An 11,997-nucleotide genomic window follows, 5' to 3' on the forward strand; every position below is an offset into this window, starting at 1 on the left:
AGGACGTGACATGTTCCGCTGGAACCTCACGACATCTAGGTCCTTCACAGTTGACTCTATGTATCGTGCGCTCACGCATTCAGAGGTCCCAATGGATAATAACAAGAAAATTTGGATGTCGAAGATTCCACTAAAAGTTAAAATCTTTATGTGGTATCTTCGAAGGGGAGTTGTGCTAACCAAAGACAATCTCGCCCGTCGCAATTGGCATGGAAGTAAGAAGTGTAGTTTTTGTACTCATGATGAGACAATCAAACACCTCTTTTTCCAATGCAAGTTTGCGCGTTCTACGCGATCAGTCATTCAAATAGCATCCAATTTGTATCCGCCAACAAATGTTGCCAATATTTTTGGTCATTGATTGGACGGAATTTCAAATAGGTTCAAAATGCTAATTAGGGTGGGAGCATATACCTTATTATGGGCACTCTGGCTATGTAGAAATGATTTGGTTTTCGAGGGCAAAAACACCTCTCCTTTGCAGGTTCTTTTCCGTTGTACGCACTTGCTTCGCACGTGGTCTACGCTACATCGAACAGAGTATCAACCGCTATTTAAGGCGGTGTGTACGTGGTTGGAGCGGGTGGCCACTGAGGTCTTCACCCAGCATGGGTGGCAGCATAATCTCCGTATTGACGCACCAACTCCTTCGACATAGGCATACCATCGGTTCTATATGATCCTATTATTGCTGATTTGTCACTTTTTTATAATCTTCTTTTAATTTGTTTTTGTTTGGTTGTGTGCATTTTAGCTATGCAGAGACAGGGCGATGCTTATCATGTTTTGTATCCGCTTGATGCTACATTTTGAGTCAATAAAAATATCATTTATCGAAAAATAATAATATTCCAACTAAAAAAAGTTATATTATCGATCAAATATTCAGGTTCATATAGATCACTTGACCGAATTAGAGGGTGTTTGTTTCCAGGGACTTATTGGTCTAGGGACTTAAATAAGTCCCTATAAGTCCCATCTAAACCAAACAGGAAGGACTTATAGGGACTTAAAGTGGACATTTGGGACTTATGGAATAAGACTCTCAAGGAGGGACTTATAGGGACTTATAGTTGTAATATGGCCTTATAGAGACTTATAAGTCTTGGAAACCAAACATGTAGAAACTTTTTAGAAACTTGAGACTTATAAGTTGGGACTAAAAAAAATCTTAAAACTTATGAACAAAACAGGACCTTAGAAAGTACCTGTATGCGCGGACCTTGCTTTTTTTCGTGTATTTTCGATGCCGCCGAAAGCCACGAGTGTGCCACCGCAGTCAGCTTAGCACTCACCGTCCTCCCTTCGCCGGCCGCGTCGCCGTGACAAGACCGACGTTCTTACCGCGTCCTCGCTCCCGCGAAATTGGCGTGATATCTCCACGATCCCCTCGCGATCATCCAAGAACATTCCTCGCGACCACGGACCATCGCTCTCAAATCTCAATAAAACCACCCCTAGTTCGCCACTGAGCTGCTCACATTCAGAGCTTGGCAACAAGCGAGAGCGAGCGTCTGTCTCTGTCCATTCACGAGCTCCGAACTTCTAGACGCCGGGAGCCGGCGATGGCGGCGCCTGCTGCTCTTGACGTTAGCCTCGAGAGGGTAGCTACGGCAGTGGCCGTTCCACCACCCGGCATCGACGTCGACGGTGCCACCGCGGAGGCGGAGTTCCTCTGGGAGCTGCGCAAGTACGTGCTGCTCCTCGCCACGCTCGCGGCCTCCGTCACCTACTCCGCGGGGCTGAGTCCGCCAGGCGGATTCTGGCCCGACAACGACGCCGACGGAGGCGCGCGTCTCGCCGGCGACCCGGTGCTCCTCGTCACCTACCCGCGCCGATACAAGGCCTTCTTCTACTGCAACGCCACCGCCTTCGTCGCCTCCCTCGTCATCGTCAACCTCCTGCTCGTCCTCTCGCTCGCCCACCGCCGGCGGTGGCTGCGCGCGCTCCAGGCCGCCATGCTGCTCGACCAGTTCGGTCTCATGGGGGCCTACGCCGCGGGCAGCTGCAGGGACGCGGCCATGTCCGCCTACGTCTTCGTTCTCGTCGCCTTGGTTGGCTGCTACGTCTCCGCCCACGTCCTCGTCTTCGTGCTCTTCGCCCCGACAGCGCGAGGCGACAAGGTCACGCCGGCCGACAGAGTGGAGCGCGCGCGCAAGTACCTGCTCATCTTCGCGACGCTGGCGGCGACCATCACGTACCAGGCCGGTGTCAGCACGCCGGGCGGGTTCTGGCCGGGCAGCCAGGACAGCGACCACCTGGCCGGCGACCCCATGCTCCGCGTCCAGCACCCGTCCCGCTTCATGGTCTTCTTCTACTCCAACACCACCGCGTTCGTCGCGTCGCTGGTCGTCGTCATGCTGCTCATGAGCAACACCGTGACGCAGCACGGGTTCCGGTCATGCGCGCTCTGGGTGTGCACGGGCGCGGCCATGGTCGGGCTCATGGGCGCCTTCGCCTCCGGGAGCTGCCGGAGCATCAAGACCTCCATGTACGTCGTCGCGCTGGTGGCCGCCGTTCTCTTCTACATCGCCATTCAGGCGCTCGTCTTCTTTTGCAAGCCCGTGGAGAATTTGATCCACGACGTGCAACAAGCATTTGAAAGGTACCTCAACAAATTTGAGAGATTGGAGCAGCAAAGTCAGCAGCAGCAGCAAAGCAGAGCACCCGAGCACGGCAACGACGACGCGTACCAGATTCTGAGGAAGTCGCGGATGTATCTGCTGCTGCTCGGGATTCTTGCGGCGAGCGTCACATACCAAGCCGGACTTAACCCGCCGGGCGGCTTCTGGCAAGGCGATGCCGCCGCCGACGCTCGCCACCGCTACCTCGCCGGCGACCCGATCCTCCACATCACGTATCCCCGGCGATACCTGGCCTTCTTCTACTGCAACGCCACCGCCTTCGTCGCGTCGCTCGTCATCCTCATACTCCTCCTGAGCAACATACTCAGCACCCAGGGGATCAAGTACTGCGCGTTGCAGGTCGCCATGATCCTGGACCTGTTTGGCCTCATCGGCGCCTACGCCGCCGGGAGCTGCCGGCAAGTGTCCAAATCTGTGTACGTCTCCCTGCTCGTCGTTCCTGTGTTCCTCTACGTCGGTATCCACGTCGTGGTCTTCATGCTAGAAGTGTGGCCGGCTCGCCCGGCATGGATCCAAGCGTTGAGTGAGAAGATGGAGCAATGCGCACCCAGCTGGCTCAAGGAGCTGTTCGAGCACCCCGAGCAGGGGGAGGAGGAGGCGGCGGACGTCGAACGGACACTGGAGAAGAGGCGCAAGCTTCTGCTGCTTCTTGCGATCCTTGCGGCGAGCCTCACCTACCAAGCCGGCATGGGCCCGCCGGGCGGCTTCTGGCAAGAGAGCAAGCTCGGCCATGTCGCCGGCGACCCGGTGCTCAACGACAACTACCCGCGCCGCTACGTGGCCTTCTTCTACTGCAACGCGACGGCCTTCGTCGCGTCCCTTGCCGTCATCATGCTGCTGGCGAACAGGAAGCTCTCGGCGAGAGGGATACGGTCTTACGGACTGCGGGTGTGCGTGATCCTCGACCTCCTCGGCCTCATGGGCGCCTTCGCCGCCGGGAGCTGCCGGAAGGTGTCGACCTCGATCTACGTCCTCGTTCTCACATTCGCAGTTCTGCTCTGCATCGCTCTCCAGGTCACGCTGGTCTTGTCGGAGACGGCGCGAGGTCTTGCCAAGAGGCTCCTGTCAAAGCTCGGCGCGGGCGAAGACCAAGCCGGAGGCGACGGGCGGCATGGCACGGGCGTCGCCGCCGGAGGGGCGCGTGATCTCTGGGACGAGAAGCTGCCCAAGTACCTGCTGCTGCTCGCCGCGCTCGCCGCCGCCGTCACGTACCAGGCCGCGATGAGCCCGCCGGGCGGCCTCTGGGGCGACGCCACCGGCCACGTCGCCGGCGATCCGGTTCTCACGAGCAACTACCCACGCCGGTACAAGGCCTTCTTCTACTGCAACGCGACGTCCTTCATGGCGTCCCTGGTGATCATGGTCCTCCTGCTGATCAAGAGGGTGAGCGACACGCCGCCGGCGCTCTTGGCGCTGCACGCCGCCATGATCCTGGACCTGTTTGGACTCATGGGTGCATACGCCGCTGGGAGCTGCCGGAGGGTGAGGACGTCTGCGTACGTCCTGGCGCTGGTCGTCGGGGTCTCGGCGTACATCGCTGTGCTCGTCGTGGCATCCATCGGCATAGCGGGGCGACTGAGAAGCGCAATGGACTGGCTGACGGAGCAAGTGACGCGGTGCTTCTCCGTGCATGATATGTAGAAGAACTTTGTAGAATTGTAGGGTGGCCTGCCCTGGCCCCATGGACCTTGTTTGTAGCATAATTGTTTTACGGGTTTGTTATTTTTCAGTCGACTGATTTTCAATTCGCTTTCATTTAAATTGTTGGCCGCTCGATCTTTTGCAGAGATTCACGCTGGAGCTGGCTATTTTCGGGGCGGTTTTCTCATGTCGGGCGCACTTCTACTTTCGGATCAGCCCGTTACTGCACATGTCGGGGGTGCTGTCTTCTTTGGGCAGAAAGAGAGAGAGAGGGGAGAGGAGAGAGCTACAGAAGCAGAGCGGAAGAGGTGATTCCTTTGCAATTTTGTTCATAGTCCATGGCGAGCTCTGCCTCTCCCCGAGCTTTATGTGCTTCGTGGAACTTGTCTTCCCCATTCCCTCTTTTCGATTTCATGTTTCTGTGCTCATGCCCCGTCCAGATCTTCCATCATTTTCTTAGATGCAGGTGTATGTGTAGATGTAGAGGTTGATGAATACGTAGGTGCAGATGTTGTGATTTCATTTTGCCATGGCATTTGATGAGGTTGCATCAGCTTGAATTCCACCGGTGTTTGCTGTAGATGGAGGCAGTCGATTCGTTGGCTCTCCTTGATTGTTGCATATGTAGCTTTTAATCTGGATGTAGCAATGTACCCCCTTGTCATTTCTTATATTTTATCGTCGTTCGTTCTGATATCCCCCCGGTAGTTGTTATTGTTTGATCCCCTGAAATCAAATGTGTTGTTCTTAAACTTCTAATATTTCATAGAGGAGCACTTAAATATCTGTGCAGATTTTGTTGTTTTGCTACCGCAAACCCATGCGAGTCGACCTTACATTATTTAGGAGACACATTTCTTCCTGTGACCCTAATGTTAGCACGTCCTCTTCATTGATTTGTTTGCTTTATTCCATGCATCTGCAAATTGGGGTGGATCATTTCGATAGAACATATTATCATTAGAACATGTCAATACACCTGAATGTCAACTTCTGCCCAGGTTGTAATCTCTGAAAATGTCAACTTACAGTCTCAGATTTCATTATAATTTCAGTGTAGATCATAGTGTAATTTCAGCGTAGATTATACTGGAGTTTCGGTGTTGTTTCAGTGTAAATTTCAATGCATTTATACTGTCGTCAACAATTCATATTTACAGCAGATTCACTGTAGTTCCACTGAATTTTGTTCTGGTATTACAGTGTAATTACAGTAAAATTGATTTGTGATTACAGTGTAATTACAGTGTTACTATACTGTAGTTTCAGTGTAACTATAGTGGGCAATGTTCATTGTATGTATTGTATACTGTAATTTCGGTGATTACTTAGAGTAGCTCACATAAAGGTTCTTTTTCCGGTTTGTCTATGTTTGGCAATAGCAGCTCTATATCCTTATATATTCTTATTTTTCTGGGGGTTTTCTATGGAGTGTAACATCCATCTATATTCTATATGTCTTTGGGCTTTGCCAATGTTTAGTGTTTCAGTTATGTTCCTTCAGTTAGTGGTTCACTGTAAGTTTTCAGTTAGTTTTACAGTTGCATGCAAATTACTTGCAATTCTACTGTAGTTACATGTCAATTATTCTGTTAATTACACTACAAATGTACTATATATTACAAGTAATTCTATGTGATTGTAATTCAAAACTCACTACATTTTCAGCCACCATTTGCACTGTAGTACTGTATATGTATGTTGGGGGGTTTGTTCAGGTAACATCATTTTTCTAGATAGTTTTGGTGGTTTATCCATGTAGCGCTCTCTTACTGTGAGAGCAATTTACGGTCAAGAGTGTTTCGTTTATAAAAACTGTATATTTTACTAGTGTAATTCTATTGCAAATTGACAGTATAAACTCCACTGTAAAACTATAAATGTATACTAGTGTAATTCAACTGATTTACATATCTATTGTAATTTACACTGTAAATCTTTCGTGGTAAATATGTGTTTACACTGTAATTTTAGTGTAAGTCTACTGTAAATTACATTGTAAAGAAATCTAACATAATTACACTGTAACTCTACTATAAATTACACTGTAAATCTTCACAATAAATACTATATTTGCATTGTAATTTACACTGTAATTTTGGTGTAAATCACTGTGAATTTCACTGTAAAGAAATCTACCAATTAAGTAACTCCTCTAAATTACATTGTAGACTGTAGCTTCTACTGTGTTTACACTGTAACTCTACTGCAAGTATACTGTAAATTAATTGTTAATTCTCCTCTGCCACAATGTAACTGTACACATAGCAGATCTAGTCTTTTCACCATGTAATATCTGTGCTATAGTTGTGTAATTCCTTTTCCTAGTGAATATCCATGGTTCACTGAGTACTTATTTCCTCCTCTTGTGTACAGAAGGCACTAAAAAGGGGTACGTCCAAGGTTTTTGCATTCATAGGGAAAGGAGAAGAAGAGGGCAAAGGGGAAACAGGACGAGTGTTTGTCAGTTGTTTTTTATGTCTTTTTGGGTATCGGGTGAGGGGAACAGTTGAATGAGATACCCATTAGCGTACATACAACAGCGCACATACGTTTCCCACTAAAAAACAGCGGGCGTTCATTTTTCAGAAAATACAGCTGCAGCAATTTGATTGGCTCAAAAATTTGACTGAAACCGAATTGCTTTTCAGCCGACTGTCCAATAGACAGTCTTGTTTTAGGACTTCTGTTCTCTGTAGTTTCTGAACTTCCGTTGGGATCTCAAATGTGGTATGGCCTTGTTTTCTCGTCCTAATTATTTAGGACTTTTGTTCTCTTTGTAATTTCTGAGCTTCCGTTGGGATCCCAGATGTAACCTCCGTCCTGTTTCACTAGTCCCGTCCATATTTTGGATCGTATTTTGATCATGATTTTAACTATAAATACTATAAGTAGCAAAAATTAATATCATCGAAAACTACATTCAAATATGAATGCAACAATACAATTTTTGGTGACATGCATTAACATTTTGCTAATCAAATATGTGATCAAACTTTATTCCAAAATACAACAAGGACTAATAAACTCAAAGGGAGATGGAGCATGTTAAAACTTGCCAATATTCAATGTGTATTTTAAAGAGTAATTACGATGCAGAGGCTGGGGCGATCCCCCTTTTCGAAAAAAAAAGAGTAATACCACGGTATAATTTTATAACATATAGTATACTTCTATTTTTATTAGTTAAATTTATAGTCAAAGTGTGACCCTAAATACGAGGAGATCCAATAAGCTCAGACAAGGGAGTATCTCTAGCATGCTTGTTAGGACTTCTATTCTCTCTGTAGTTTTTCAGCTTTTGTTGGGATTCCAAAATCAGTTTTTGAACTTCTTTTGGGATCTAAAATGCAAGTTTTGTGAGCTTCTAATGATTAATTTTGGTAAAAGAAACTTCTGATGGTTAAGGTAAAAAGGCATATGTTTATAAGTTGTAACTAGGTAAACTGATAGTGATGGATGAATTGACCCTATGCACAAAGAATAGCTCTTTGGAAGAAGAGGAAAACAAGTAGGGAATGGTTACATAAACAATAGTCTCTGTTCTACATGATTTTCATACCAACAGGCATGAATACAGTCACCCTACATCTAATTACATAAGCACAGAGAAGATTCAGTAGATGTACAAAGTCTATGAACACATACATGAAGAAGAAATCACTGTGATATCGACGTGCTGCCGTCTACAACCGAAAGAATCGATTATGTTACCTACAAAAGAATACTGGATGGTGGGCAAAGAAGAAACACCAGCCAACTGTTAAGGTCTGCTCTCTTGAGTATAAATCTTCTGTTTGTCAATGGAGTCGCTACTGTACATCCTCCGCGAAAGCCCTGAAAATGAAGTCTCGGAACCGCTTGCAGTACTGCTTCGGGTCGACCGCGGATATGGAGTTGGGATCGTACTGCATGGATTTGTAGGCGTGCTCGAGCTTCTTGCTGATATCGTAGTCTTGCAGGATGTCGATGATCCCGAAGAAGAGGATCACGTCCTGGAATTCGCCCGTGGGCTCGCCGATGAGCAGGGATTCACTTTCAGGATTTCTCACTATGTTCTCCACCCTTGAGGGCATGCTAATGCCTAGTTTTTCTTGTGCTTTTCTGCACCAATGAGGTCGATGTTTGTCACAATATCAAGATGAATGCAATGCAGAAGTTGCTGGCATGAAGTGAGCAGCCTAAGCTGAGTGAAGGAAAACTGCAACGTAAAGCATCTTATGATTCTTCAAAGCTTCTAAAATGTATGGTGTAGATACCTTTTTTGCTCAGAATCTTCATCCGTGGTAGTAGGTGTCCCATTGTCAGCATTGCCGCTGTCTGTAAGAAGGGGAAAAAGGAAGAAGAATAAATCAGGCTCGTGGCTTCCAATGTATCTACCGAATAGTTTTCTAATTGCATGTATTTTTAAGAAGCGGGCAACGTATCTTTGCACCGATCCTTGAAATGAACGCCGACCAAAAGACTGTAATCCATGATCCGCTCCTGCTCCAGCAACTCGCAATCTCTGTCCACTTGCCTGGTAAGAAATATAGAGAGTCGTGAGCAGACTGGGTACTTAGGTCTCTTCAAATACAGTTGCGATTCTTTTACATAAGATTATTTATGGTACATGTAAGTAACAAAATGAGAGGAAACAGAATCCTGTGCAATCCGGCAGATGGGAGATGTACCTGCAGAATTCCTGGAACCAGGATCCTGCTAACCGGAAAATGAAATTGAGATCAAGATCCTTGAGCGTGGTGGTCTCGTCAATCTGATCAAGGGGCTTGTCTGTCATGCGGCCAAGCGAAGATCCTTTCAAGTCAAAACGCCGATGGATTGAATAGCGAGAGCAGAAAAGATTCCCCATTATCACGAACCGAACCTGCATTCCATATTATATATTATATATAGTGATAATATATATAATCTCAATACACTGGCCAATTTCTGAAAGCATCCTGACCTTTTTCTGAATGCCCCCTGTGATTTTAACACAGTGCAGGCCAAAGAACTTTGTTATTAGAGTGTTGTCGTAGTTGCGGACGTGTTTATAATAGGCCGGAAGCATCCTAAGAAGCACCTGTCGATGATCAAAACCGTGATCCATCTCAGACATGCTTAAAACTTGCGTGTGTGGGCTAGCTAAGGTGGAGAGAAGAACCTTTTTTTTTAAAAAAAAAAGAGGAGAGAAGAACCTACCTTGACCTCTGCTTTCTTCATTGTTTTGATCATGTACTTGTCGTCGTTGGTGAGGTAGAAGAAGCTTCCACTTTTGCCGGGTGATGAAAGCTCAAGGAGCGCATCATCCCCGCATATCGAGATCATGTAATCCGCGGGGTCGACGTCGAAGAGCTTGCGCAATGTCCTGCGTCGGATCACAGAAGAAGAAATTATAGCGCCGTGTTTGGAGACTACTATGGGAAGCAGGTGAGAGACAGCATGCATGCAGCAGACCTGAAAACCAACGGGCAGTAGTCCTTCCACCGGAAATCACACGACTGGTGAGGCGGCGTGTGCTTGGATCCTTCGGGAGGAAACCTTGTCCACACCTTCTCTTTGGGATCAAATGCTGACGATTTGAGATCCAGTGATGTCGGCGCTGACTGCCTTCCCACAGCATGCCTATGCACAGAAATGGCGGCGGCAAAATGGATATGAATGGATAGCCAGCAACGACAGAGAGGAAATGGCAATGGATGCGGTGCAGTGATGGTGGTAGCTAGCCAAGAAGAGGAAAAGGAAAGAGACCTGATGCCGAGCTGCAAGTTGAGCATGAGCTCGTAGTTCCTGTGCCCCTTGGATATCGTCTCCCCCTGCTTCTTCCCCGGCCTTGGCGGCGCGCGGATGCACGAGAGCGTCCGCGACCATGCCCGGTCCGCCCGAGTGCTGGCATCCTCGCCGCCGTCCTCCCCGGTGGTGAGACTGTCAAGGTCCGACACGCTGCTTCTCCGGCGCACGCTCGACACCGACACCCTCGCTTGGTCGGCGCTGACCTCCGGCGGCCGCCACACCGGCTTCTTCAGCACGGCCTCCACCCCGGGCCATGTGAGGATCTTCTGCGATGGCAGCAGGGACACCGTCTTCCCCTCGGTAACCTCCAGCTCCTCGAGCAACTTGGTGATGGCGTCGCGGGGCTCCCGGGGCACGGGCACCGCGGGGCCTCCGGACGGCGGGTAGTAGACGCCCTTGGCGTGCGTGACGCCGGACTCCTGGCACCAGGTGCCGATGTACATGCCGCCGTCGGCCCACCGGAACGTGCCCTGGCCCATGGGCTTGGCGTCCTCCCAGGAGCCGTCGTAGCGGTCGCCGTCCGACCATATCACGGTCCCGCAGCCGTGCATCTCGCCGGCCTTCCAGGTGCCGATGTACTCATGGCCGTGGCGCCAGATGTAGCGGCCGTGGCCGTCCTGCAGGCCGTCGCGCCAGTGGCCGTCGTAGACGTCGCCGTTGGCGTAGGCCTGCGTGCCGCGGCCGTGCCGGAGGTTGTTGGCCCAGAGCCCGGCGAAGGTGTCCCCGAACTCGCCAATGTAGGTGCCCTGGCCGTGCATGTAGCCGCCGGCGACGTCGCCCTCGTAGGTAGCGCCCGAGGGCCAGGAGAACTTGCCGCGGCCGGCTGCGCGGCCGCAACGCCAGGCGCCCTCATACATGCTGCCGTCCGTCCAGAGGAACTTGCCGGTGCCGTGCGGGAGGTCCCCGCGCAGGTCGCCCTGGTAAAAGTCCCCGCTGTCGAGCAGCTGCTCCGAGTGGCTGGGCTCGCCGAGCGAGGACCCCGCCTCCTCCTCGTCACCCTCCTCGGCACCATTGCCCTCGGCGGCGTCCTCGCTGCCGCTGTACTGGTAGGCGGTGCTGGAGGAGGTGACGGCGAGGGTTCCGGCAGGGTCAACCAGGCCGTCGACGGCGGCGACGGCGGCGGGGAAGGCCGAAGCGCCGCGGCGGATGCTGGTGAGCTTGCGGATGCTGGCCTCCCAGAGACGGCCGGCCGGCGCAGGGATCTGGTTCATCTTCTTCCCCGTCGACGCCATTGGCGCTACAGGCTGGGTGCGAGCGTGCAGGACGCGGCCGCGCGCGGTCGATCACAAGGACGGAGCCGGAGCTGAAGGTGGAACGAGGGCGTGCATGGCGTCGACGCTGCGTGGTCTCGAGTCCGTCGCATGGGGTCGCGAGTTTTGGGTGGGTAGGGAGGGCTGGGAGGAGTTGTCGGGAGGGAGCCGAGCTCGGGGGCGCGACATTTGGAAGGACGCGCGCGCAGCGGAGGCGGTCTGCTCTCTACTCCGTGTTTGCTGCTAAACAATAGGAGTGCAGTGCAGAGGGACACCAACACAACACAATACCAACGGGGGTCAAAATATTGACCTTGCTGAGAAAGTTTACAATGGACTTACCCTGAGTATTCTATGATTTGATTTTTCAGGTATGTCTAGGAATATCTAGATGTGTTTTAATTATTGCAAATATAAAGGACTCAATCAAGTATAAAAAGAAAAAAAAATACTCGCATGAATCTTCGTGCAAGATCAATGAGATAGGATTTAGATATGCAATACTTATGAGATGTGCTTTAGCAAAAGCAATCACACCATATACATGATAAACACAAGGGTCAATGGTGTTTCTACCCTCACCCTTATCTTGTAAGTGTCTGACGTGTCAAGGTCAGAGGTGGTTAGAGACGTCGAGGACGACGGCGTAAAACCCCACAACAAAAATGTCAACAACCTCTACGCTT

General features: G+C 49.9%; 2 protein-coding genes across 3 annotated transcripts; one reads left to right on the forward strand and one right to left on the reverse strand.

Annotated features, from left to right (window-relative positions):
* Nucleotides 1–1,488: 1,488 nt before the first annotated feature.
* LOC123103036 (uncharacterized) lies at nt 1,489–4,374 on the forward strand. Of its 2 annotated transcripts, XM_044524525.1 has the most exons (2): nt 1,489–3,535; nt 3,660–4,374. In XM_044524525.1, exons 1-2 carry the CDS (start codon nt 1,566–1,568, stop codon nt 3,868–3,870), a joined length of 2,181 nt encoding a protein of 726 aa, XP_044380460.1. In that variant the 5' UTR covers nt 1,489–1,565; the 3' UTR covers nt 3,871–4,374. The 2 variants fall into 2 exon arrangements, with proteins under 2 accessions (XP_044380460.1, XP_044380459.1); XM_044524524.1 differs by having other exon boundaries at nt 1,489–4,374.
* A 3,416-nt stretch (nt 4,375–7,790) lies between these two features.
* On the reverse strand, nt 7,791–11,554 carry LOC123106829 (phosphatidylinositol 4-phosphate 5-kinase 6). The gene is made up of 8 exons (XM_044528870.1): nt 10,020–11,554; nt 9,726–9,893; nt 9,471–9,636; nt 9,235–9,351; nt 8,960–9,153; nt 8,714–8,805; nt 8,546–8,606; nt 7,791–8,390 (listed from the first exon to the last, which is right to left on the reverse strand). The coding sequence occupies exons 1-8, from the start codon at nt 11,291–11,293 to the stop codon at nt 8,099–8,101; spliced, it is 2,364 nt and encodes a 787-aa protein (XP_044384805.1). The 5' UTR covers nt 11,294–11,554; the 3' UTR covers nt 7,791–8,098.
* Between the last annotated feature and the right edge of the window lie 443 nt (nt 11,555–11,997).

Source organism: Triticum aestivum, chromosome 5A (genome assembly GCF_018294505.1).
Source record: "Triticum aestivum cultivar Chinese Spring chromosome 5A, IWGSC CS RefSeq v2.1, whole genome shotgun sequence".
Lineage (NCBI taxonomy): Eukaryota > Viridiplantae > Streptophyta > Magnoliopsida > Poales > Poaceae > Triticum > Triticum aestivum.